The sequence below is a fragment of the Sceloporus undulatus genome, chromosome 6 (assembly GCF_019175285.1).
Source record: "Sceloporus undulatus isolate JIND9_A2432 ecotype Alabama chromosome 6, SceUnd_v1.1, whole genome shotgun sequence".
Classification (NCBI taxonomy): domain Eukaryota; kingdom Metazoa; phylum Chordata; class Lepidosauria; order Squamata; family Phrynosomatidae; genus Sceloporus; species Sceloporus undulatus.
In genome coordinates, this window is record NC_056527.1 from 51,593,258 (window position 1) to 51,618,728 (window position 25,471).

The following is a 25,471-nucleotide window of genomic DNA, read 5'->3' on the forward strand; positions in this document are numbered from 1 at the left end:
TATATTATATTAATATATATATATATATATATATATATATATATATAATCAGATTCTATATGTTCAGAGGTGGAATCTCAACATGACATGCAAGCAATGTTTTATTACAGATTCTTCAACCACCACTATCATATGGAACTTGCTTCACCTACATCTCTCCATACTGATTCTTCCAGTGCACAGTTGCACAGAGGATAAATTACTAACTAAATAGAGTTTTTAAAAAAAACCACAAAAATGCATGCCAATTTTTATCTTTGAATGGACCACATAACCAGTAGGAGAAAACGGGATGCCAGATGAGCACAATAAAATTCAAGTGTCAAGTGTCAATTACATATTTTAAAAAGTACTGCGTCTTTCTACCTTTTCTGTGACATCAGCAGCTTTCTTTATCACTTCCTCCATAATGATCTTAGTGGCTTCTTCCACAAACTTCTCTCCTGCTTCTGAGTCTGCAACTGGGCCATTTAAAATTACACCATCCACTAAGATTGCGTTCTTCCTTCTTTGAGATGTTTCCCACTGGTTATTGGTTTCCGCTGTAAATGATGGAAGATAAAAAGATAATAGTATCATGCACAGAATTCTAAAAAGTAAAATGTCACACTTATCTCTATATGGAAAGAAAGACATGGACTTGCAAAGTGGCAGAACGCTGTGTCGGGAAAATAACAGCCTTGTTAAGTATTCACTGGGTATCTAGAAAAATATATTTACAGGAAGAGTTTGTAGATTACTTTTAAAGCACTAGCAAATAGCTAGGGTAACAAAGTAGAAAGACAAGAAAAATACATACACACACACACACACAGAGAAATCTTTAAATTGTTTCAAAATTCAAAAAGGCTGGATGGATGAGAGAATAGTAGGGGGAAAGTGTGCTTCCTGCTAGCCACTGGTAGTGCCAGGACACTAACCAATGCCCATTACACCCCTACAACCACAGTACACACAGTACACATAGTAAATGAATGAAGAAGCAACAGAAGTGGAGGAATCATTTTAACACAGCCACATAGTTTTGGATTTTTTTTGTGTGTGCTGGACAAAAATATAATTTCTGCAAAATAGAGGTGCTACCTGAGAAAAAGATGCTTTCATCACCTTGTACTTCATCAGAAGAATTGGTTTGCAAGAGGACTGGAAACCCACCAAAGCCAGATGAGGTCTTATTTTTGTCTCTGTACACTAATAAACTACTGTACCTTCAAAATATCTGAATTAACTGTTGTTGCAGAGATTTCTCCCCATATATTGAAAAAAAAAAGTCAGGATAATAAAGGTACTCTGTGTGCATGTGCATTAGGAGTTGGTAGAAAGATTACTAAGCACAGATAGATAGCATGCTGTGAAATGCAGAAGCAGAACGTCGGTGGGAATTTCTAAGGAGTCTGCATTTTAGCCTTAGTAATTGCTAAAAGGAAAATCCCTACTTCTAATCATCAATTATACATGTATAACACGAAATCCAATTCACTTCATTGAGAAAGTACATTTCACTTAGTTTCAATAAGACAGCTACCTGAACTGAATCTGCACAAGGGTCAATATTATGCATACATCCCCCCTCCATGCTCAAAACTCTGCATGATACAGACAGTAAAATCAGAGTAAAATCTTGCAGGTTCAGCATGTCATGCAAAAGTGAAAACATGTCCTCAATTCAAGCACATTATGTTTTCATCTATTAATTAACTGGCTTCTACTTTAAACCTTTGGTACAGTGAGACTGAAAACTAAGCAGGATTAAAAAAATAAATTTGAAATTTATGTTATTTTCATATGTTATTTTCATTTGTTTCTCCTCTATACATGTCGTCCAATCATACTGTTCCCACATCTTTATCATAAGAAAAATATCATTTGGAAGCATTCAGAAATATTTCTTGGAATTACTTATTTCAAGTATTGGAGAGGAAGGACTTCGGTGAAAATATTATTTGGACAATAAAGCCAATTCATTCAGTTCAAAAGGCCCAGATTTCAATAAATGATACTACAACATTGATTGAAATACAAAAGAGAACTAGACAAGGCTGTCCGCTTTCACCTCTGTTGTTTATTTTGGTGTTGGAAACACTGTTGAGAGATATCAGATAAGATGATAGAATCTATTATGAGAGAGTATAAACTAAGGGTTTATGTGGGTGACTTTGTGATAATGACACAAAACCTACTGGATTCAAAGAAGACTCTTTGGGAGGGGATTAATACATTTGGGACATGCTCTGGGTTTAAAGTGAACTGTGATAAAACAACATTGTTGACTAATATATGTCCTCAGAAGAGGAAAATGAATTAATGGTGCTTTCAGTTTTTAAACTGGAAAATGTCTATCACAATGAATGGTTTCAAAACAGTTATGAAAGAATCTGGAAGAAATTTAAAAAGATTTGGGGGAAAATAAATTTAGCTTTTTGGACAGGAATCACAGTAACAAAAGCAAATGTTTTGCAAAGGCTTTTATTTTTTCTTTCAAACTATCCCTATTACAAGAAATTGAAATTCTGTGCAATAGAAGAAAGAAATTTGCTATTTGTTTGGCAAGCAAGGAATCCCAGAATAAAATTTAAAACAATGTATGATGGTTTTAAAAAGGGGTTGGTTTGGGAATTCCTAATATTAAATTGTACCTGCTGTTTTGTATAGTTTAAAAAATGGATATTGCTTAGACTTTAGAAACTCTTGAAACTTGAAAGTCATGATTTAAGATCTGGGTGGCATGATTATCTTTCATATGAAAAAGTTAAGGTACATGCTGAATTTAAAAATAACTGTATTAGAACAACTCTGTATCAACAGAAGCAATGACTTTTTCGTAAGATAATACTAGCTCCTTCATCAGAGGAAGTATTTTTTTTAGCAAGAATTGGTTAAAGACAATTTTATAAGGATCTTTAGTACTTTGAACAACATAGCGGGAAGCTTAAATGAAGAGAGACGTTGCTTAAAGAAAGCAAATACTATAACTGGTTTCCTTATACGTAACAATGATATACAGTATTTAATCAAGATGAGAGAAATGCAACAACAGAGGTTGAAGAAAATAAATTTTGGTCCAAAACACACTGCAGAAATAATCCAGTTTGAGACCCCTTTAACTGCCCTGGCTCAGTGCTAGGGAATCTTGGGAGCTGTCATTTTATAAGACGTTTAGCCTTCTCTGTCAGAGCTCTGGTGCCACAATAAACTACAATTCCCAGAATTCCTTATCATTGAGCCAGGGCAGTTAAAGCTGATTCATAATGGATTATTTCTGCAGTGGGTTTTGGACCTTTATGAGAGCTATGCAAAGATGATGAACATGCAATTTAAAAAGTGGCTTTTGAAATCAGAGACAGAAAATAAGTCTGTAAAAAAGTACATGATAAAGGAGAGGGAGCAAAATGTTAAAATTTATTTTGAGCAGTATTTTAAAAGATAACAGGTATATGGGAATGTAATAGAGCTAAATAAATAAATAAATACTGAAGGCAAATAAACATTGAAATTCAAAAGTTGAAGTTAGATCCTACAGTTTACCAATTGGGAATGATTAACTAAAAAATAGAACGAAACTATGGAAAAATAGTCTTCTGTATGATAATAATGGCAAGGATTATCTTCACAAAAAATGGAAAGCAAATAAGAACTAATTATCCCTAGGGGGTCCTGGGACCAAATCCCAGCAGATATCAAGGGCCCACTGTATTTTTTGTATGTTTTTTGAGTGTATATCATTTTGATTTTGATTGTATATTGGATAATTAGTGCTAAAACCAATCAATCAATTACAGAAGAAAAATATCATTTGCCATGCAAAGGAATTTTTAAGTGCTGACAAGAAGAGGAGGAAGAGGAAGATTTCTTGCTGTGCATGGCCTAAACATATATAGGGCTGAGAATCTATTAGCCCACATGATTTAGTTATATGTGCATTGTATGATTTAATCGTGAATTCACTGCATTCAGCTGGTTTTCCATGTGCATGATTAAGGTTATTAACGGCCCTCAAATTGCACTGGCTCATGGTGACCCTGTGAATAAGACATCTCAGACTGCAACTCTGGATGCCAGGGTTCGAATCCCAGCTCGGCCATGAAATTCAGGGGTGACCTTGGGCAAGTCACATGCTCTCAGCCTCAGGGAAGGGCAATGGCAAAGCTCCTCTGAACAAATTTTGTCAAGAAAACTCCATGATAGGGTCACTTTAAGGTCGCCATAAGTCAGAAACAATTGGAAGGCACACAACAAGCCCGTCTGCCCCAACTGTCCTATTCAGGTCCTGGAGGTTCATGGCGTGACCTCCTTGACACAGAATCTTACCCATTTGGTGTGTTATATTCTTCTCTTTTTACTGTCCTTTACTTTTCCTAGCATTATTTTTTCTAGTGAGACATTTCTTCTCATGATGTACAACAACCTCAGTTTAATCATCTTGGCTTCCAGGAAGAGTTCAGGCTTGATCTATTCTTGGACCCATTTGTTTGTCTTTTTGGCTATCCATGGTATCCTTAGCACTCTTCGTTCCAGGGGAGCAGATTTCCTATGAATGCAAACTTTGCGTTCATAGGAAATCCGCTCCCCTTGGGACAATTCAGGGACACTAGAGGGAGCGATGATCACATGACAACTGAGGAAGCACGCCTGGCTTCCACACATGTGCACTTCCTCCACATTTCAGGGACATTTGAGTGACATTTCCCCAGTGATTCAGCCAGGTATAAAAATCCTAAATGTTGAGGTGGAATCTCTTTTCCTGTAGTTTGAACCCATTGCTCTGGGCCATATTCACTGGAGCAGCAGCAAACAAGCTTGCTCCAGCCTCAATACACCACTCCTTCAAATATTTAAACAGAGCTATCATATTACCCCTTAACCTTCTCTTCTCTAGGCTAAACATATCCAGCTCCCTAAGTCTCTTCTCATAGGGCATGGTTTCCAGGCCCTTAACCATTTTGGTTACCCTCCTTTGGACACACTTCTGCTTCTCAATATTCCTGTCTGGTTAAGTGAGTGCAAACTCCTTTTTCCATTTGAACTGTTTGCAGCAAGTGAAGTGAGGACAAAAGTCAGGAAGGTAAAGTGGCAATGGTCAATTGTTTGACTGTTCATACATTCCCTTGCTAGGCATTCTAATCCCCGGATCAAAAGGTTGGGGAATAAGTATGTGGGAAGGACCAATAAACAGCATTATGCCATATTTTTATTCATTTATTTTGTTTATTCCATTCATCTCTCATCTTTTTCTCAAAATGGGGCCCATATAATGTTTACATCACAGAAAAATCCATGCTGCTGTGTTGTACTATGGGGCATATAGATGAAAAGTTGGCTCCAATACAGAAGCTCATTAATGTATTTTGTAAAAATCCCTCTATTAACCACAATCCTGTAACCCAATTACATTATCATTGTGTGCACAGAATATTAAAAGAAAGGTAGATGATGAACAATTGTGACATACAGCAAGGAGACTGGAACATGTGACTGGGAAAAACAGCATTTCTCCATTTGTAGCAAGATGTCCTACCCATTATCTATTACTTATAAGAACTGATGGAGATCAAGCTGAATTTGGAAAAAATACATTTAAAGCTCCGAAACAGCCATTTCATATCCAAGCAGAAGCACTGTAGAATTATCCTTAAAGAAGTCTACATACTGTGATCGGATGAGGTCAAATGAAAGAGTTAAAACAGTGACTTGAGAATGGAAGGAAACAAACTGGTGAATAAAAACATACATGCAATGTGGCCATATGAAAGGTCTTTAATATGTGTCAGTTTCCAATGCTCTAATATAGTGGGCCCACCTTACCTGCAGGCTCTGGATCCACCATATAAATGAACAAAATACCTGAGATCTAGCCCAACCAGGACATGTAATGGTTCTACCACATCAGCGGAGGTTGCAGCAACACCCAGCCATGAGGCGCACATTCTTTGGGCTTGCAAAGTGGGCAGTTGGCAGGCTCCCCGGAGTTGGAGGAGGAAGACATGAACAAATACAAAGTTGCAAACATGAGTCCCTATTACTGTACAATACTAATACACCATAGAGCAGCAGTGAAAGTGTAAAGAATATGCGTCTGGCAGTGGGCCTTGCCACCATTGCTGCCATATTAGTACTGTATAGTAAGAGGGACTCACATCTGCAAACTTGTGTTTATTCACATCAGTCTCCTCTGACTCCAGGGAGCTTTCCAGCCCAAATGTGTGCTGCCACCTCCAGTGCTGCCATGAGAATTTTTCTCACCGTTTGGAAGTAATCTCAGGTGCTTTAGTGTGTTTTTGTTTTGTTTTTTTTTGTAACTGCAGGAGATCCTGGAACCAATCCCCTGTAGATACCAAGGATCCACTATATATGGTGCAAAAATGGTCTTTTTTTGAAGGAAGGGTTTCAAAAACCTCCACCTTGGCTGAATGTACAAGGGAAAGAACACCCACCCAAACATGCAAACCCTTTGGCTATTTTCCATCCCCTCCTTTGTAGCAAGCATTGTCTGTGTTCTCACAGCACAGTAATCCTAGATTATGGGGAATGTTCTCTTATGGTCAACAAACTAATGTCTGCAGCTGCATGCACCTCATTCAGTCCTACTTCAGTTTCTCTCAGTAGCACAAGCAACAAACTAGAAATGGTTTGCTTCAAGGGTTATCCAAACAGAGGCTCTTTTCTCATTGTTCCCTAAAAGCTACAATTTGTACACCTAACATAAACTCTTGTAAACCAGGAGCCCTGAGTTGGCTGACATGCTGAACAAATCAGCTGCTTGTTCTTGTGAAAGAATTCAAACTTACCATTCTATGAAAGCACAGTCCTTGAATAACTCACTTCATGTCAACTTACACTGGGACATGATGCTCTGTGGATTTGTTTCTTCCATCACAAGGCAATGCAGTTTAATTTGGCTCCTTTTGACATGCTTTGCATGGCACAATGTTTAAATCTGTCACCAGAGCTGACAGTACAGCTTTCTAAAAGACCCACCTACACTCTGCCTGCAAAAAGGTCTAGGGTCTCATACAGCTTAGAAAAATACAACAAAAATCCAAAATCCACAAGTGATACAAAACAATGGAAGGGTATCAATACATGTGGGGACAAATGATAATAGAACACAGGCAACATGTTTTTACAGATGTAATAGTAGCAAGACTTCTTGAGAAATTCAATGCTCTCATATAGGTCTCATATAGGTCAGAGTTTGCCTGAGTCTCAATGGAAATTTTATTGCCTGTGTTTTGCTGGCCTCTGCCTGCATTGAGATCCCTCCAAACCGTCTCAACTGACAACAGAAGTAACATTTGAGACAAAATGTACTCCTGTGACTCTAAGATTATCACTTTCTTCTCCTGCATGTTTTTAAACATTTTTGCCTGATGAAGAAGCCAGTGAAGCTTTAAAATCTTGCAGGATGTCTTTTGTGTACACAGGATAGAAACAGAAATCAAAAGAAGCCACCACAACTGTATTGCTTTTCTTTTATTGCTTTTATTTCCAGTCACTTCATGGCCACATGGTAGGTATGTGACCCAGCTTTTCTGTTTGCACAGATCCTCCATTTATATCACTAAAGTAAGATAGTGACTTGAGACTATAACACCATCAATTTCCTTCCCCTGCATGTTTTCTTACCATCTTTGCTAGACAAAGAAGCTGGTGGCTTTGACTGGTCTAATAAAGGTTTCACCACAATCTGTGGTTTCGACTTTGTTTTATGGTCAACAGGGTTATACATCCAGTATTTTTCCAGTAATGGTACTGATGCTCAAAGTGGTTTATCTTGAATCCTTTGGTATCATTTAACTGCTGGGACAGCGCCAGAAGGTGGTGTAGGGGAAGCTGCTGTTTCAGGAAGAAACCCTCCCTGGGAGAAAATATAGCACCAGGCTCCTCAGTTACTGCCAGAGCCAGAGGTGCTTCATTCAACCTTCAGCTGCAACCCCAGCTAGGACTGATGCTGCAATCCCTTTTGCCCATGAATCATCTTGCCTCCTCCATAGTGTTAAACCGCTTGGAAAAGATGTGCAGTGATAGCTCGCCAGGGGATGCCACAGTGAGACAAGTATTGCCCCTGGGTAGATCTAAGCAAGTGACAGTGATAGCTTGCTGACTTTGTGTGTGTGCATTATTTGTACTTTTTATGCTCTGTTGAATTATTACTTGGTCAAGGACAGTACCAATTTACCTTCTGTCATCCCACTTTTTCAGCTGCATTTAAAATGTCTCTGTTTCTTTTATCTTTTTCCTCATTTCCTCTGGGAAATATGGGAGGAGAACCTTCCTTTCCCTGTAGACCCCCCCCGGGGGGGGAATGCACTGCTGCAGCCCCTCCTAGCTCTCATTAATAACTTTCCCATCTCAACCACACTCTGATATTGTTTGATCACATGTGTCTTGCCTTTTCCCCAGTTTGGGAAGTGGCTCATAAAAACAAACACAGCTAAATATTCACCTCATACAAAGGTGAATGTAATGAAGATATCAGTAAAATTAAAATCAATTAAAAACATAACCAAAGAAGACATCAAAGAGACACATTAGGTAAGGCTTGTTCCCCTTCAGCAATCATTCTTCATAGGCCTGCTGGGAAATAGGTCTTCTGCCTGGGAAAAGATGGTGAAGATGACAGCAGTGTAACTATTACTGGAAGAAAGTTCCTGGAAGCAGCCACCAAGAAGGCCCTTCTCCTGTGTTCCCACCAGATGTACCTGTGAAAGTGGTGGAACAGAAAGAAAGGCCTTCCCAGAAGATCTCACAACATAAGCAGACAGAAATGAGAGACTATAGCTCAGATACTGTGGACAAGTGCTGTATCAATTTGAGGGTATGAGGCAGTGATAATCTATTGTTTCATTTTGGATAAAGAAGATTATCACACAAGATAAAAAGTGTTAAAGAAGTTTATTGTTACTGTCATTCTTGTGTGATGGGGGAAAGATTTTCACACTACATCCTCCTATTATTATTGTAATGTCCCTGAAGCATTGTGCTATTGGAATAACCCATTACGATTTAAAAAAAGTGTGAACGGCTTGGCGATCACAATTCAATTGCGCTATTGCAGAACGTATGAAAAGCAATCACGATTTAATAGCAATATACAGACAATTTGTCAATCCATCCAGGTATTCCCTCAGAGTACAGTTTGGCAGAAACGCTTCCTGTGTTACACAGGAGGGTTAAGTAAGTAGCGAGTGATTAACCGATTTCCCACCCCTTCACAATTCCTATCCTAAACAGGTGTCTTCTGAGGTTCATGAAGTCCATCAACCAAAAGGTTGGTAAACATTTGCTTTTATTCTGAGGACAAGGTTGAATACAGGCCAGTAGTACTTCTCTTTTCAGTATTTTTCTTTCTTTCTCAAGAACGATAAACACTAAAGGTTGCTGTGTGGAAATCAATTGCGCTATTTGCTGCTCTTGAATAGTTAATGAAGCATTAGTGCAACCCGTGTGTGAAAGTAAGTGTTTTTATCAAGATTATCACACTAGGGCTTACCATCTGTCAATCACCGCTGAAACGTTGAGGAAGCATGTGTGCATGAATGCCTGGCATGCTTCCTCAGCATCATGGAATCGTCAGCTCCCTCTAGCATCATGGAATTGTTTAGGGAGAGTTAATTTCCTCTTAATGCAAAGTTTCCATTAAAAGGAAATTCACTCTCCCTGAATGATTCCATGATGCTAGAGGGAGCTGACGATTCCATGATGCTGAAGAAGCGCACCATGTGTTCATGCACACGCGCTCCCCCAACATTTCAGCTGCGATTGATAGACAGTAAGCCCTAGTATGATAATCTTCAATATCACAATTGTATCGCTCTTGTTCTATAACAATAGTTCTTTATATTTTGATATTTCCAATGTTATTCCATAATTGTATCCCAAAATACAGAAAGAAAAAGTAAGGTATCGTCATAATCAAAATTCCAACCGTTTCCCCCCCATATATATTTTTAGAGAGTTCCAATTCTGTTGATTTCTGTGACATATCATTCATAAATAGATGTTAAAATATCTAAATCCATTGCCTCTCTCAATTTAGTAAACCACTCTTCTGGGGGAGTCTGTTCTTTTTTCCAATATTTTGCGTATAGATGTGATCATATATAATGCGACTCATACAGTCTTTTTATCTTAATTTAATTTGCTAGTCATATTTAGTAAAAATACTTGAGGATCTAATGGAATTTTAATCTGAAGTATCTCCTCCATCAATTCCTGTATTTTCCTCCAGTATTTTTTTGCTATTGGACATTTCCACCATTGGTGGGAAAATGTTCCTTCTTGCAGTGTTTGTTTTCCATGTTGTACCAGACTAGTAAAAAGCAACACTGTCCACTGCCACTACTCATCAGTTTCCCAGTTAGAACTAGCTGGGGAAAACTTGTTGGAAAGCCCCAGGAGAATTGTATTGAGAGATTTCAACATTTAGCTCACTGATAATTCAGAGGTCCCAGTTCAGGGCTTCATTACTGCCATAACCACCATGACTATGGGATTGTATAGACTGCCCCTAAGGGGCAGCCTGCCATTGCCCCTTTTAGCGTGAGATTGGGACTGCCGCAACCGCACAATGCAGCCCTGATTTCAGCTTTCCGCAGTGCAAAGAAAAGCCTCAAAAAGTGTCTCCTTTCTGTGCCACGGAAAGGGCGTGTGGCTTTTCAGCACTCCTTTGGTGCGGCATCATCTAGTCACAGTGCCAGAGAAGTGTTGTGATGCCGCCCGCTGTGTGGTGGGGCTCGCAGTGTCATGCCAGCATGGGGGCAGAGTCAGGGCATGCATCGTGTGGATACCACACCCTGATTCTGCCCCCAGGCCAGCCTTAATGGCCTCTCTGTACACCCCCTTAGCCCCTACATGCTACCAATGAAACATAAGTAAGTGGTAGGGCATAATTCAATCTACAATTTTCAATTGAATATGAGATTAGAAACCTGAAATTCGGGGCTAGTGTCTCCATGACTTTAATGACATTCCACTCCCCAATGAAGTTTATATTGAAAGTGGCCATTCTTTTCTATGTCGGCCTATTAAGATGGTCAGCCCAGAAGGGTTGTGGAATGTAAGAGATTCCTGAATGATATTGAGAAATTTAAAGTTAGCATGACCGATACTCATACTGAAGCTCTTGTCTTTCTATGCTATGATAAGATGGAGCAGACTACCCAGAAGACTGCTTCCAAGTGCTGTCCTGGCACTGCTGAGCAAAAGAATCTTTCTCAAGACTGGGGATCTATGCACTATGAAATACTGAGGATGATGACATGACACAGGCACAAAACTCACAGTGAATATGATTGAACACGAGTAAAAACACATTATTGTGCTTACTTTGTGACAGTGATGGTCTTGAAACAGTTGCATGCCACCACTATTGTATCAAGTAGACATTCAGTACAATGTTACCAAGTTGTGAACCAGTTGCTGAAATGTGATCTTAAGGGACTTGCAGTGATAAATCTGCATGGATGGCACTTTGAAGATAAATGTCCATACTGAAATTGATGTCATTAGCTTACAGTTGTAAACTGCTTAGACACTGCTCAGTATGAAGCAGTATATAAATGAAGCTGTTTGATCACTGAGATAATTCCAGTGGTGATAGTCAGAGCCCATCTAGTCTGTAGGATCAATTTCATTTAATGCAGCCTGAAGAAGATGGACAAAGTGCTTGGATGGATATGCCAACCACTTGTATTCTTAATTCTAGCCCACCTTGGGTACTGAATATTGGGGAGGGGGAGGTTGAATGGGTGTATCCAAGAGGTAGTTAATGCCTAATAAGAGAAGAAATGGTGTCTGTGGCCTTGAAAGAGGTCATTGTGTGTATCTGTTCTTAGAGACAGTTGAGGGGGGCTCAATTCCATAAGACTTTGGAAGAAGCAATCTAAACTTTGGAAGAATCATTTCAGTAAGGCTGCTGGCCTAGGTTTAGTACTGAAAATGTCTTTGGTTTCCCTGGCAGATGATCTCTGTTAAGTGAGCAAGGATAGGAGTGAGACCTAGTTGGTAATTCCTTGATGTCACAGTGGGTTTGTTTTTTTGTTTTGTTTTATTTTATCAACTATGGTATGTTACTAGACTGAATAATTAGACCAGATGTTAGAGGCTTTGATGATATACTGGCTCTAGTCATACCTCCAAGGTTGGTTTCAAAAGGTGGCAAAGGGAGAGCCCCATGATGTTTTGAATTGTGCTGCCCTACAGGGATTCATTTTATATCCTATGCATTCTACATGAAGCCACTGGTCATCAGAGAATACAGAGTGGGATGCCACTAATAGGCTGAAGACACCCAGTTTTATTTCTCCATTTTATCTGAGTCAGTCAACTCTGTGCAGGTATGATTTACAGCCAGTAATGAGCTAGGTGTTAATATGATGAGGCTGAATCACAGCAAGTTTGAAGCCTTGGGGAGAAGTGGTTCTTGTTTTGAGTAACTGAATGTGCAACCCGTTCTGGAAGAGACAGCATATTGCTTGGGGGTGCTTCTTGATCCAGCAATGTAAACTGAGAATCAAGTGACTTTGGTGGCTAGAAATGCCTTTTAGCAGTTTCGGCTGGGTTGCCAACTATAACCATTCCTGAAAAGAAATAATATGATTGCAGTGGTTCATGCTCTGGCAACCACTTAACTGGATTACTGCACCATAGTCCCCATTAATCCATGGCTTCTCATTCATTGGTTTCAGTTACCCACAGTCCTAAAGTGTATGGGAAAATGGAAGTGTTTGTGGACATCTCTTGGTCCTCCAATATGACTCTATAGTATTCTTGGATCAGATGTTGACTTTCCATCTTTCCTTTGTTATACAAAGTTGTGTTGAGGAAGTGGCATGAAGAAAGTTGAGAGGACTGGTTCCCTCACCCTCCACGGGGCAGCAGATGAACAGTGGGAGGGACTGTTTTCCTTGGGGCACTCCATAATCCATCATATGTTTGCTATGCAGTCCCTAGTGCCTCTTCCATTACAAAACTCCACTTGCCCCTCTGGGATTCTCTCTCCATATATGATTGGAGTATATGCTACAAGATTTTTAACAAAATTTTGTTTGCATGGGAAATTATTGCTATGGGCCTATAGTTTTAATTATACCTGACTAGTAATATTAAACCTTTCAGCCATGAAACCTGCTGGGTAACCTTGGGCAAGTCATATGCTCTCAGCCTCAGGGGAAGGCAATGGAAAACCTCCTCTGAACAAATCTCACCAAGAAAATCCCATGATGGGTTCATCTTAGGGTCCCCTTAACTCATAAACAGAAACAACTTGAAGGCACAGAACAACAACAACAACAACATAGTGCTTTAGCCTTTAGGAAGAAAAGCAGTTTAAACTATTAAAAGCAAAGAAGAAACAAGGAAAGACATATGTGTGAGTTTGTATAAAATAAAAGCAGTTTGTTGGTATATACCAAAGTTTGACCCTCCAGTTGTTGGACTGCAACTCCCAGCAGTTGTTGGACTGCAACTGACCAACAGATCCAGTAATGAGAAATGCTGGAATGTACAATCCAATAACATCTGGATGACTGAAGGTTTCTTAGTCCTGTTACATACATACTCTTACGGAGACACACAGAGCTCCAGTATTTCCCTCATCCCCCCCAAAAAAAAAATTGTATAAAATGTTACTTCACAGTAAAAATAGCACAGAAAATGTAATCAGCAAGCAAGAAATGGGGATGGGAATTTGGTACAGAAACCAACTGCTTCTCACAACTACACCCCCCTGAGTTTAGTCAAATGAGTACTGTATATAAATTGCAATGAGATGCAAAGAAAAGGTCAATAAATGGTAGCAAACCACACTAGAAGTATGCATATTTAGAGCTCCAGTGACTCTTAAAACATCTCCATGCTTCATTACCTGCTCTCTCTAGAAGCCAAAAGAAACACTCAGTGTTTCATAATACAACTGTTGTGTCATTAAATTTTAAATATGAGTCACTATGATTTTAAGTGGAATGGCCTACAAGGAATTTGGTTTGCTGCCATAATATTGTGCATCATGTTAAAAAACCAAACTATGTGCCATTATACCATTAGTTATGAATGAAAGGGAATCCGCTTCTTATGCAGATCTTATGTAATCATCTCTCTAAGAGCACACATTGTTAAAATAATGGTCAGTCTACAGTTGAAACAAACATGCTTCTCTGCCATTAATCCAGTTATTATATCTGGCAAAACTTCCTGACAGTAAGGGCTGTTTGACAGTGGAACACACTCCCTCAGAGTGTAGTGGAGTCTCCTTCCTTGGAGGTCTTCAAACAGAGGCTGGATGGCCATCTGTCGGGGATGCTTTGATTTGGATTTCCTGCATGGCAGGGGGTTGGACTGGATGGCCCTTGTGGTCTCTTCCAACTCTATGATTCTATGATCTGGCAAAACAAACAAACACACACACAAAGTGCTGTAGATAACACCATGATTTCAAGAACACTGTATCAGATGTTTTCTCACATTAAAGATGGGCAACTGCAATAGGTCCAGGGGGCAATTTCTGCATTTAGGAGCCACACAAACAGCCAAAAAGTCCAAAAAATAAAATTGGAAGTGGCTAATTATGGTTTTGAAAAAACTGATTACAGTTTTGAAAATTAGCTATTTCCTGATGTTTAACTGTTCCTATAAACTTCAAAAAGAGGCCATTAACCTTTACTACCAGAAAAAAAGACTGAGGAGTGCCATGGCCACAAAACAGTCTTGCAAGGCCATATCACCCCATTTTGCTCACTCCTTTCTTAGGGGGTTAAAAACATGTGATACAGAAAGGTCAATTCCAAGTAGACAAAAAGCAAATTAAATACCTCTTTCTAGAGTCTCTGTCTCTAATTCTAGCTGTCCTTAAAGTTTTCTTCAAAAGAGCCAGTATTTTTACCATCATCCTCAATCTTTTGGGACAGAGATTGCAAAACAGCTGTAAGTGCTTCTGTACCATTTAAGTTCTCCTTTCTTACTCTCTACCACAGAGAACAAACGAAACTACTTGTGATTTCAACTTAGCCTGTCGTTACATCCAAACTGTGATGAGATGGGGTCTCTGTCTAGCTTAAAACTATAGTCTGTTAACAAACGAGGATCATGAACTATGGCTTGTTGCAACAAGCCAAGTTTAAACTAACATACATTTCCCTACAAACTCAGATATATTTCTTCTTCAGGGTCTCATTGGAAGAGATAACAAATGAACTCAAGGTCCAAACACACAGGCCTGAACTATGTTTTAGTTTTATACTAAAAATATGATAATATGTTTGCTTTGTTTTCATTTTACAACTTCTGATGAACTAATTCTGGGCAAAACATACATCTGAGCACAATCATGCACTCAGCAGCCAATTTTTAAAAATATTTAAAACCAAGTTAACAGAGCAGGCAATAGAAAGAATGGCTGTGCTTACATGTAACAGCGATAGGAGTGCAGTGATGTCTTTCACTTTTGTGTTTTAGAATGAGAATTTATGAACTGCAAGTAAAGGCATTGCAGAAAAGATGGTGAAGGATTACAACGCTGCCATCTGCAAGAGGCACTGAAGATGCATGCAATACAGAGTAAAGGAGTAAAAGCTAGACATATGCACAGAAGAGAAAGAACAATTGTGAGGTCTGTATCAAATGGTGACTTTTCATACATGGAAAGAATTGCAATTTGTACAAGTTAAGGCACAAAACCATCTTCAGTCTCCCCTAACTACTGTAACCCACTACAGTTTATCCTGTTCTGCTTTGGAGGAGCCTTCAATCCCTAGTAGTAGTCTTCCGGGGGGGGGGGGGGGGGGGGGGGGGGTTTACGTGGGAAAAAGGAACTGGCAATTTTACTTAACAACATAAAACCACCATTGGATGGAGCCCAGTAGTTGATGGCTTCCACATCAGTGCAGCACTGAATCTATTCCAGGTTTCAGTTTGAACTTTGGAGCTATCCAAATTGTTGAAGCTATCTTGGGGATAGGTTCAGCAATTGGAAAGCTCCTTAAACTTAAATCGCAAAGCAGATTCACCACCCCACTGACAAGGAATCCACCATCCATCAATACTAAATATGCATCCTGTCACTGATATGTATGGCAAAAGCACAGAAATATGAAAGGTTTCTACAGTTTATTGATTCATTGGCTCATGAAGTAAGAAAAACCAAATTTTGCTCCTATAAAGTTCTACTGAAACAGAGAAACTGCTTCAGCTCTTTATTCCAGCTTTTTATTCTTGCCACAAATACATCTGTAATTTTAATTTGGCTACAAGGAAGTGTAAGGAACATCGCAGTGCAAGATTTCTCATCATTAAAAGATTCTTAGCAAAGTAAGATAAAGAAAAACTCAAATGCATCATTAGGGGGAAAAGATTTTATCTGTTTCTGCCTCCAGCAGTGAATATCATATGAATGGTCTAATCCTACCCTACTTACCAACACGTAAGTCTCACTGAACTAAGTGGAGCTTACAGTTGAGTAGGCATGTACAGAACTGCACTTTTAAAATACTTTTGTCATTCTCTCACTAGCTATTTAGCTGAGTACAGATTGAAGCAGGTCTCTTCCAAGCTGGAACATAAAAGGAAGCAGGCAGAAGACAAACCAACACTTTAAATGCTGTATGTACATTTAAATAATTAAGTGGGCACTTTCTTGTTCCAATTTATTCTCTAAAAATAGCATAGTGTTATATTTCCTTTCTTTGACTGTAATCCTTCACACAATTTCTGTGCTAAGAGAATGCTTCAAAGAACTGGTGCATGTCTTAAAAGGAAATGCCACTGACTGTTGTGCCTAGACACCATTCTGCAGCCAAAATTCAATTTAGGTCTCAAGTTCATGTTACACGGGTCACTTCTGTATATAGTTATGCCAAGGCCTTTGCTATCAATCTTTTCTCCAGTGCAATCTGCTCAGCTAGAATTTGAGGGAGGGAAAGGTTCAGCAATCCTCTTGAATGCAGCCAATCAGGCCTGTTTCTCAGCCCTCTTGAAGAATAATACTTCCTCTTGGGCAGATATTGAAGAGCCTCCACAGCTGCTGATCTGCTGGTGTGAATTTTCTATTGGAGAGCTTCTCAGAGGTGATCACAGCCTAGAAATGTGCCACACATGTTTACATGAAAGACAAAAGCAACAACACTCATTCATTCCCTTGATTTTTTTTTCCAGTTCATTAGATCCATTCTGGACTAAAGTCCCTATGGAGCTATTCCAAAAGATTCCAAACTTTGTTAATAGCAATTCATCTACCAATTTTAAGCATTCTTCTACTATTTCAAATAAGCAGAACAGACAACAAGAGTAATGCTGACTTTTGTTCATGTGGTTCAAAGTGTCAGACAGGATCACACCAAAGTACAACAGTACACAAATTGAGAAACAAAAGCAGCTTAAAATAAAGCAAAAGCAAAATTTAAGAACTGCTTAGCAAGAGAATTTTAGCGACTTCTAAAACATAAATGTCTAAATTGTTGCTTGGAGCAGTCCTTTCAAAACTGTATTCCTGGATCATCAATGAAAGTATTTAAGAACATCAGAAGATCTGGGTAGGATCAGACCAAAGTCCTACTTAATCAAGGAGTTTGTTCAACTGCACACTCCCACTTATGTTCTCAATGACTGATATTCAGAGGCACACTCAGTTCATAGGCATTCTCCTAAATACTGGAGGTAATATATAGTCATACTCTCTCTGCCTCAGAGGAAGGCATTGGCAAAACCCCTTCTGAACACACTTTCCCAAGAAAGTCCCATGGTAAGTTAGAAATGACTTGGAGGCACTGAACAATATGTAGCCATAATGACTAGCAGTTCCACCTTAAATAAATTTGCCTAATTTCTTTTTATAGTAATCTAAGTTGACTCATCAAAATATCTTTTGATAGTAAATTCTACAGATTAACTATGCTTTAAGAGAAGAGTGGGCTATTGTGGAAGACTAGGTGGTAGCTGAAATGGCCTACATCTACATATATTTTTCTTTTTAGATGCCTCTGTGATTATATTCCTTGTCTCAAGAGCACAGCAAGCATTATGAATAGGCAGTGAGGGTAAAAGTATGCTCTTCATAGTACTTTACTTTGGAGAAGTTATTGTCACCCACTGGTTCCACACAGTGTTCCCCTTCTGAAATTTAATATGCTTGATTCCAGAGGTGTAGCTACGGTGGGGATGCAAAAAGAGGCCACTGACCTTTAATAAGAATAAGACTATCTTAAAAGAACTGAATTCACAAATGAACCTAGGACTTAACTCTCCTCTGAGACAGGAAAAAAGAAAAACATCACAAAAATGAGAATGGGAAATCAGTTTGGAACGGATCAGGTGAAAATATTAAAAGCCTCTGAGGAATACGAAATGATCGGCTTACGAAATTTCCGGGATACGAAAATCGCGGCTTGGAAAAAAAACTGTTCGGGTTACGAAAGATTTTTCGGGTTACGAAATTCTTTTCGGCGGCGAAATTCAAGATGCAAAGTGCATCTACTGGCTTTCCCAGGGATTTCCAGGGCTAATGGAAACCTAATGGGCTGGGTTAGGTTAGCTTTGGCGCGAATTTTGAATTCGTTAGCAGCAGTGATTGGCTTGCGAAATCAAGCCAATCAATTGGATTGGCTAACGAATTGGGGGGGGGGTGGCTTGCCTTGGAAATAAAAGCCGGCTTCCATTGATTATCTGCCCCCTTTGTCTGGCCCTGTGGACTGCTGAGAAAGAGTCTCTTTGGAGCTCTAACTTGGTTGCACTCGAGTTCTGGAATTTTTTCCTGGCTGTTAATTATTATTCTCTGCCTTTGGAATTTTTCTGGCTTTTGCCATATCTTCAGGATCAAGACCGCGACTTAGTCAATTTTCTCTACCGGTCTAGGTTGAAGTGGAATTTTTACCTTCTTCTTGTGGCGGTTGGGCTTGGGGTGAGACAGTGTTGACCATGGCTTTTAGCTGTGGGGTGCTGGTGGTTGTTGTTCGTTTGTTGGTTTTTTTTTGTGTAGTGTTTCAAAGTTGGAGTGTGGGTTTTTGACTACTGGCATTTTCTGAAATTGTGGGATTAATGGTCTGGTTGGTGTGCCAGGGGATGCCTTTTTCTGGGTGTTTTTTCCTTTTTCCAGGTGTGACATCTGCTAATGTGTTGGATTATGGCACTTGATGTGACTGCTTGGCTTGATTTTTTTTGTTTGTTTTTCTTTAGGGCTGGGCATGCCTCTAATGTGTGGAATTATGGCCTTTCGATTTGTGCTGGACTTGATTTTTTTGGGTGTTGTTGTTTTTTTTTCTTTTAGGGTGGCATGCCTCTAATGTGTGTGTGGATTATAGGGCCTTGATGGTGCTGGCTTGATTTTTTGGGGTTTTTGTTTTTCTTTAGGGTGGCATGCTGCTACATGTGTTGGATTTATGGGCCTTGAATTCTGGCTGGATTTTTTGGGGTTTTTTTTTTTCTTCTGTTAGGGTACCTATGCTCTAGCTGATGTGGGATTATGGCCTTGCATGTGCTGGCTTTGATGTTTTTTGGGTTGTTTTTTTTCTTTTAGGCGTGACCATGCTCTACTGTGTGGATTATGGCCTTGATGTGCTGGCTTGTTGAGTTGTTGTGGGTTTTTTTTACTTTTAGTGTGTGGCATGCTCTAATGTGTGTATTATGGCTTGATATGTGCTGGGGCTTGAGTTTTTTGGGTTTTTTTTTTTTCTTTTAGGGTGGCATGCTCTAAGTGTGGATTATGGCCTTGATTTGCTGGCTTGTTTTTTTTGGGTTTTTTTTTCTTTTAGGGTGACTGCCTCTAATTGGGGATTATGGCCTTGATGTGCTGGCTTGATTTTTTTGGGTTTTTTTTCTTTAGGGTGCATGCTCTAATGTGTTGATTATTGCCTTTTGCTGGCTGCTTGATTTTTTGGGTTTTTTTTTTTTAGGTGACTGCTCTAATGGTGGATATGGCCTTGATGTGCTGGCTGATTTTTTGGGTTTGTTTTTCTTTAGGGCTTGGCATGCTCTGAATTGGGGATGAGCCTTGATATGTGGCTTGCATTTTTGTGTTTTTTTTCTTTAGGGTGCAGCTTGGTTGATCTTGGGCTCATATGCGGCTTGATTTCGGCTGTGCGTTTTCAAAGGTGGTGGTGTGGATTTACACTTTTGCTATTGTCCATGTGGCCCGATGGACTTCCCCATTGGGTTAGCTTTTTCGATTGGGGGTTTTGTGCCTATGGGCTGTGTTTGGGGTTGCTTTGTGCTCATGGTGTGATGATGGTGAGAGTGTGGGGTGTGTGATTTGCTAGTTGGCATGTTTGATGTGGGCCGCCAGTGTGACTTTGGGTGTGAGCACGTCTCCTGTATGCTGCTCATTTGGTCTAGCACTTTTTGAGCCGAGCCCGCGCCGTGTGCACAGGCCTCAGACCATGGGTCCGCCCGCCATAACGTCTGTTGCCTTCTTTGACTCCTTTCTGTGCGTGTCATGGCTGTGATGATCGTCTGAAGTGTCCTTTCTTTGTGCGCCTTTGCCTTGGTTCTTGTGACTGCTCTTGGCGTCTCTCCTAACAGCCACGGGTATTTAGTTATAGGTTGGTGTTGCCTGTGATGTGAGGTACAGTAGCGCAGTCGTCCCAGAGCTAGGCTGTGCCCATGGGGGTGGGGGTGGATTTCAACATTGGCTTTTGCTCCCTTGCTGTGCCTTTGTACCTTTTAGGGCTTGCAGCTAGGCTACACCAGCCAAGCGTGAGAAGAAGAGAGGGCTCCTGTCCTTGAGGCAGAAGGAATCATCGCCAGCACGAGAGGGGGTCGCTTGGTGGACCTTCAGGAGTATGGACGAACCTTCGACGTGGCACTGTCCTCAAGCAAAAGGAGGCATCGCTGGTGTGTGCTCACGAAGGCGTGACGACATCGCAAGAGGACACCGAACGAGGGTGGACGGCTGCTTTCTTGGATCAAGGAAAGGAGCGAAGTCGGGGACACCCTGAACACAGCGGTCATCTGCGAGAAGGCCACCGCATATACGAAGACCTGGCCAGCAAGGGGCAGGCGAAGGAACTTCTTGCAGGGAGGAGCCAGCCACCCCTGGACTTCAAAGCATTCACGTGGCTGGTTCGAGAGGTTAAGAGAGGAACAGGGATCCACTCTGTCGTCCGTTCACGGCGAGGCTCCCGCGCAGGACCACCAGGCCGCCGAGCATTCGTCGTCGCGTTCAAGGCCATGGTGGAGAGGAAGGCTAACGTCCCGCAGCAAGTCTTCAACTGCGAGAAACGGCCTTTCTGGAAGAAGATGCCTCGCCGCACCTACATCAGGCCAGGGGAGAGGAGATGCAGGCCACAAGCCTTGAAGGACCGCTTCACACTTGTCGGTTGTGTGCCAATGCCAGCGGGGACTGCAAGGGCAAGCCTGTTGGGTACCACTACCGACGAATCCAAGGGCTTTCAAGGCACACAACACCAGAAGGACAGGTGCCAGTGATGTGGCGCTCCAATGGCCCCGCGCTGGTAACACGCCTCCTTTTCGTCGAGTGGATTCAACAGCCGATTTCGCCCGAACGTGTGAAGCGTACTGGAGGAAGAGGATTTGCCCTTGAAGTGCCTCCTCCTCTTGGACAATGCTCCGCGCCACCCGATGGACGGAAGAAGGAACATCCTCGCGGATTTTCCTTCATCAGGTCCAGTTTCATGCCACCAACAAGACCTACCCTCTTGCAACCCAGGACCAGAGGTGATCGCCAACTCAAGAAGGTCTACACCAGCACCTGATCAAGCGTTGCTTGATGGACGGAGAGCACACAGCTGAACCTTCGTGAGTTCTGGAAGACAGCATTTTGACATCGTTGGTGTGCTGAGATTGTGGACTGGCCTGGCAGGCGATCACCAGCGCAACCTGATTGCGATGGAGGAAGCTGTGGCCTGATTCTCTATTCCCATGGAAGGGGTTGGACCGAGGGTGACTGAAGCCAGGTGAAGAGAAGAGGTGCACGAGGATCGTATCCATCGCAAGTCCCTGGATCGAGGTGGACACGACGACGTGGAGGAACTGATCGAGGAGACAACGAGGACCTGACAACAGAGCGACCTCAAGGCCTTTGCGGCGATGCAACACTCTGCCGTGGATGAGGACGTGCTCCATTTCGACAGGGCCAGCCGGAGGAGGGCTGCGGGGGCATCTTTGCCAACGGCAGCTTAAAGACATTCTGAGGCAATCCACAATGTGGCTTCCTTTGTGGAGAAGCACCACCCTGAGCGGTGTGACCAGCCATGCCATTGCCCATTTTGATAATGGTCTGGCCTTCTCTTAGCCCAGTTTAAGAACCTGCTGTAACGGGCAGCCAAAGGCAGACATCCTTGGACCAGTTCTTCACTAGAGAAGGGTAGGAACCGTCATCCAAAAAGGCAAAAGGTGACCCTTTAAAAAAAAGGTGACCCTTAAAAAAAAACACCAAATTTTTTTTTATTTAATGGTTAACTTTTTAAATTGGTGGCATTGGCTTAACATTGGCTTGATTTGAATTGGTTAAATTGCTTGAATTGGATAAATTGGCTGGAAGTGGTTAAATTGCTTGAATTGGATATAAATTGGCGACTGAAAGTGGTTACAATTTGCTTGGAATTGTGTGTAAATTTGGCTTTTTGGGGCTTGGCCCCTCTCCTCCTCCTTCCATCCTCCTCCTACCTGACCTCACTCTCCGAAACTCCAGGACCCAAATGCCAAGACCCAGCAAAGGTAAGAAAACACTTTTTTATTACTTCTATCCTTAGTAGATGGGATCTGACCATGGGGTTGCATTGTTCAATTTTGGTTTTTTGGCCTTGTTCCGGGTTTGAGATCTGGGTGGTACTGGTCATGGTGTTGTGATGATTTGAGAAGTGTGTGGTGTGACTTTGAAAGTCTGAGCTTGATTTGAGGTGCGGACCATAGTAGTAGTGGGTTGACTTTTTAGAGATTTGGGGTATGCTTTTGGTCATGGCTGTGATGATTTGAGAGCATGTCCCTCCTTTTACCCTTACCACCTCCTCACTCTGAGATCCAAGAACCCAGCAACACGTTTTTTTCTTTTAATCCTTTAGAATGGCCTGACCATGGGTTTGCCTGTTCAGATTTTTGGGTTTCTGCCTTTGGGTTTAGTAGTTCTGGGGTGGTATGGGGTCATGGTTGTGGATGATTGTTGAGAGTTGCTGGGATGTGGATCTGAGTTTTTTGCAAGTCTGGCCTGGCTTTGATCGGTGCCATCTAGTGTGACCATTGGGTTGGTTTTTTCAGATTGGGGTTCTTTGTGGTCATGGTGTGATGATTAAGTGATAGTTGTGGGATTGGGGATTCTGAGTTTTGCAAGTCTGTGGCCTGGCTTTTATGTGTGGCCATTTAGTAGCGTGAAACCATGGGTTTGGTTTTTTAAAAATTTGGGTTTCTTTGGTCCATGGTGGGTGATGGATTTTGAGATGTGGGATGTGTGGATCTGAGTTTTTGCAAGTCTTGGCCTGGGCTGGTGATTTGGCCATAGCAGTTGACACATGGTGTTGGTTTTTTTAAATTTGGGGTTCTTTGGTCACATTTATGTGTTTTGTGATGATTTGAGAGTGTGGGATGTGGTGGGATTCTGAGTTTTGCCCAAGTTCCGTGGCCTGGCTTTGATGTGGGCCATTACGTGCTGCACCATGGGCGTTTGGGTTTTTTAAAATTTGTGGGGTTCTTTGTCAATGGGTGGTGTGAATGATAGTTGACTAGTGTTGGGAATTGGTAGTCTCGAGTTTTGCAAGTTCTGGCCTGGCTTGTGATGTGAGCCATAGAGTGTGACCATGGGGTTGGTTTTTTTAGATTTGGAGGGTCGATTTGGTTCATGGGTGTTGTGATGATTGCGCGTTTGGGAGTGTGGGATCGGAGTTTGCAAGGTATGGCCTGGGCTTGATGATGCGGGCCATTAGAGTGTGCCCATGGGGTTGGTTTTTTAAATTGGGGTTCTTTGGTCATGTGTGTGATGCTTGAGAGTGTGGGATGTGGGGGATGAGTTCTTGCCAGTCTGGCCGGCTTTGATGTGGGCCATCGAGTGTGCCCATGGGTTGTTGGTTTTTTAAATTTGGGGTTCCTTTGGTCATGGGTCTGTTTGTGATGATTTGAGAGTGTGGGATGTGGGATCTGAGTTTGCAAGTTTCTGGCCTGGCTTGATGTGTGCCCATAGAATGTGACCATGGGGTTGGTTTTTAGATTGGGGTTCTTTGGTTCATGGGTTGTGATGATTTGAGAGTGGGGATGTGGGATCTGAGTTTGCAAGGTCTTGCTGGCTTTGCTTGGGCCATAGAGGGGTTTTTTGGTGACCATGGGGTTGGTTTTTAATTTGGGGCTCTTTGTAAGGGTGTGATTTTGTTGGGACAATTAAATTTTTTTGGGAATTTGAGATGTGTGGGATTTGGGGATCTGAGTTTTGCAAGTCTGCCTGGCTTTGATGTGGGCCCCATTAGAGTGTGCCCATGGGTTGGTTTTTTCGACTTGGGGTTCTTTGGTAGGGTTGTGATGATTTTGAGAGTGTGGGATTGGGATCTGAGTTTGCAAGTTGGCCTGGCTTGATGGGGCAGAGAGAGTGTCACTTGGGTGTTGCTTTGGTCATGGGTTTGTTTGTGAGATTTTGAGGCAGCTCCTCCTGCCTCACTCTGAGATTCCAGAACCATCAAAGCATTAAGAAAAAAAAAACAAAAACCCTTTTTTTCTTTATCCTTTAGAAACTTTAGAATGGATCCTTCCAGTCATTGTTAAGCTAATTAGTGCCTGAGGCAACTTGTATACATTGTTATTGTTTAGGGTACTTAGCTTTAATAGGCTCTATTGTGCCTTGTTTGACTTGCAGGTTCAGTCTGAGGTCTTGGAACGCATTAGTTATTTTCAATGGGAAAAAAAGGGTTTTCGGGTTTACGAAATTTTTCGGCTAAGAAATAGCGGAACGAATTAATTTCGTAACCCGGGGTACCAGTGTACTACAAAGACTTACTTATATTTGAGTGACAATGAAAAAATTTGAGATATGGAAAATTGTTTGGATAATATCTAACTGGCTATTTATTACAAGCTAAATCAAGCTTGTAATAAAAGCAAAGTCTGAAAAGGCCTGTGGCAACTATGGAACTTACTGAAGCAATTAAAAAGATTAAATCAAGAAAAGGTCCAGGCACAGATGCATTCATACTATAAGAAACTTGAAGATGAACTACTACTACCATTAAAAGTAAGTGTGATGAGCTCCTAGAAAAAAGGCAGATGCCAGATTGTTGGAGAAATGCCTCTAGTATAATGATTTATAAAGAACATAGAGATGAGACATTAACAAAGAATCATAGACCTATCTCATTAAATAATGACTATATTTACTACTATTATGGCAAACAGATTGAGAAAACATGTTTATTAAAATGTACATAAAGATCAGAGTGGCTTTCCCCCCCCAAAAAAAACCTTAAGGAAAAATGTAAGAATGGTTCTTAACGTTATTGAATTTTTGGAGCATCACAATGGGGGAAAAAGCTGTTTTGATTTGTTTTAGATGCAG

General features: G+C 41.1%; 1 protein-coding gene across 1 annotated transcript in view; it reads right to left on the minus strand.

Annotated features, from left to right (window-relative positions):
* Positions 1-25,471, minus strand: part of GADL1 (glutamate decarboxylase like 1) — a 125,718-nt gene that overhangs the window by 85,902 nt on the left and 14,345 nt on the right. Inside the window, 1 exon segment of the mRNA XM_042475562.1 lies at positions 367-542. Within this exon segment, the coding sequence (XP_042331496.1) occupies positions 367-542 (176 nt within the window).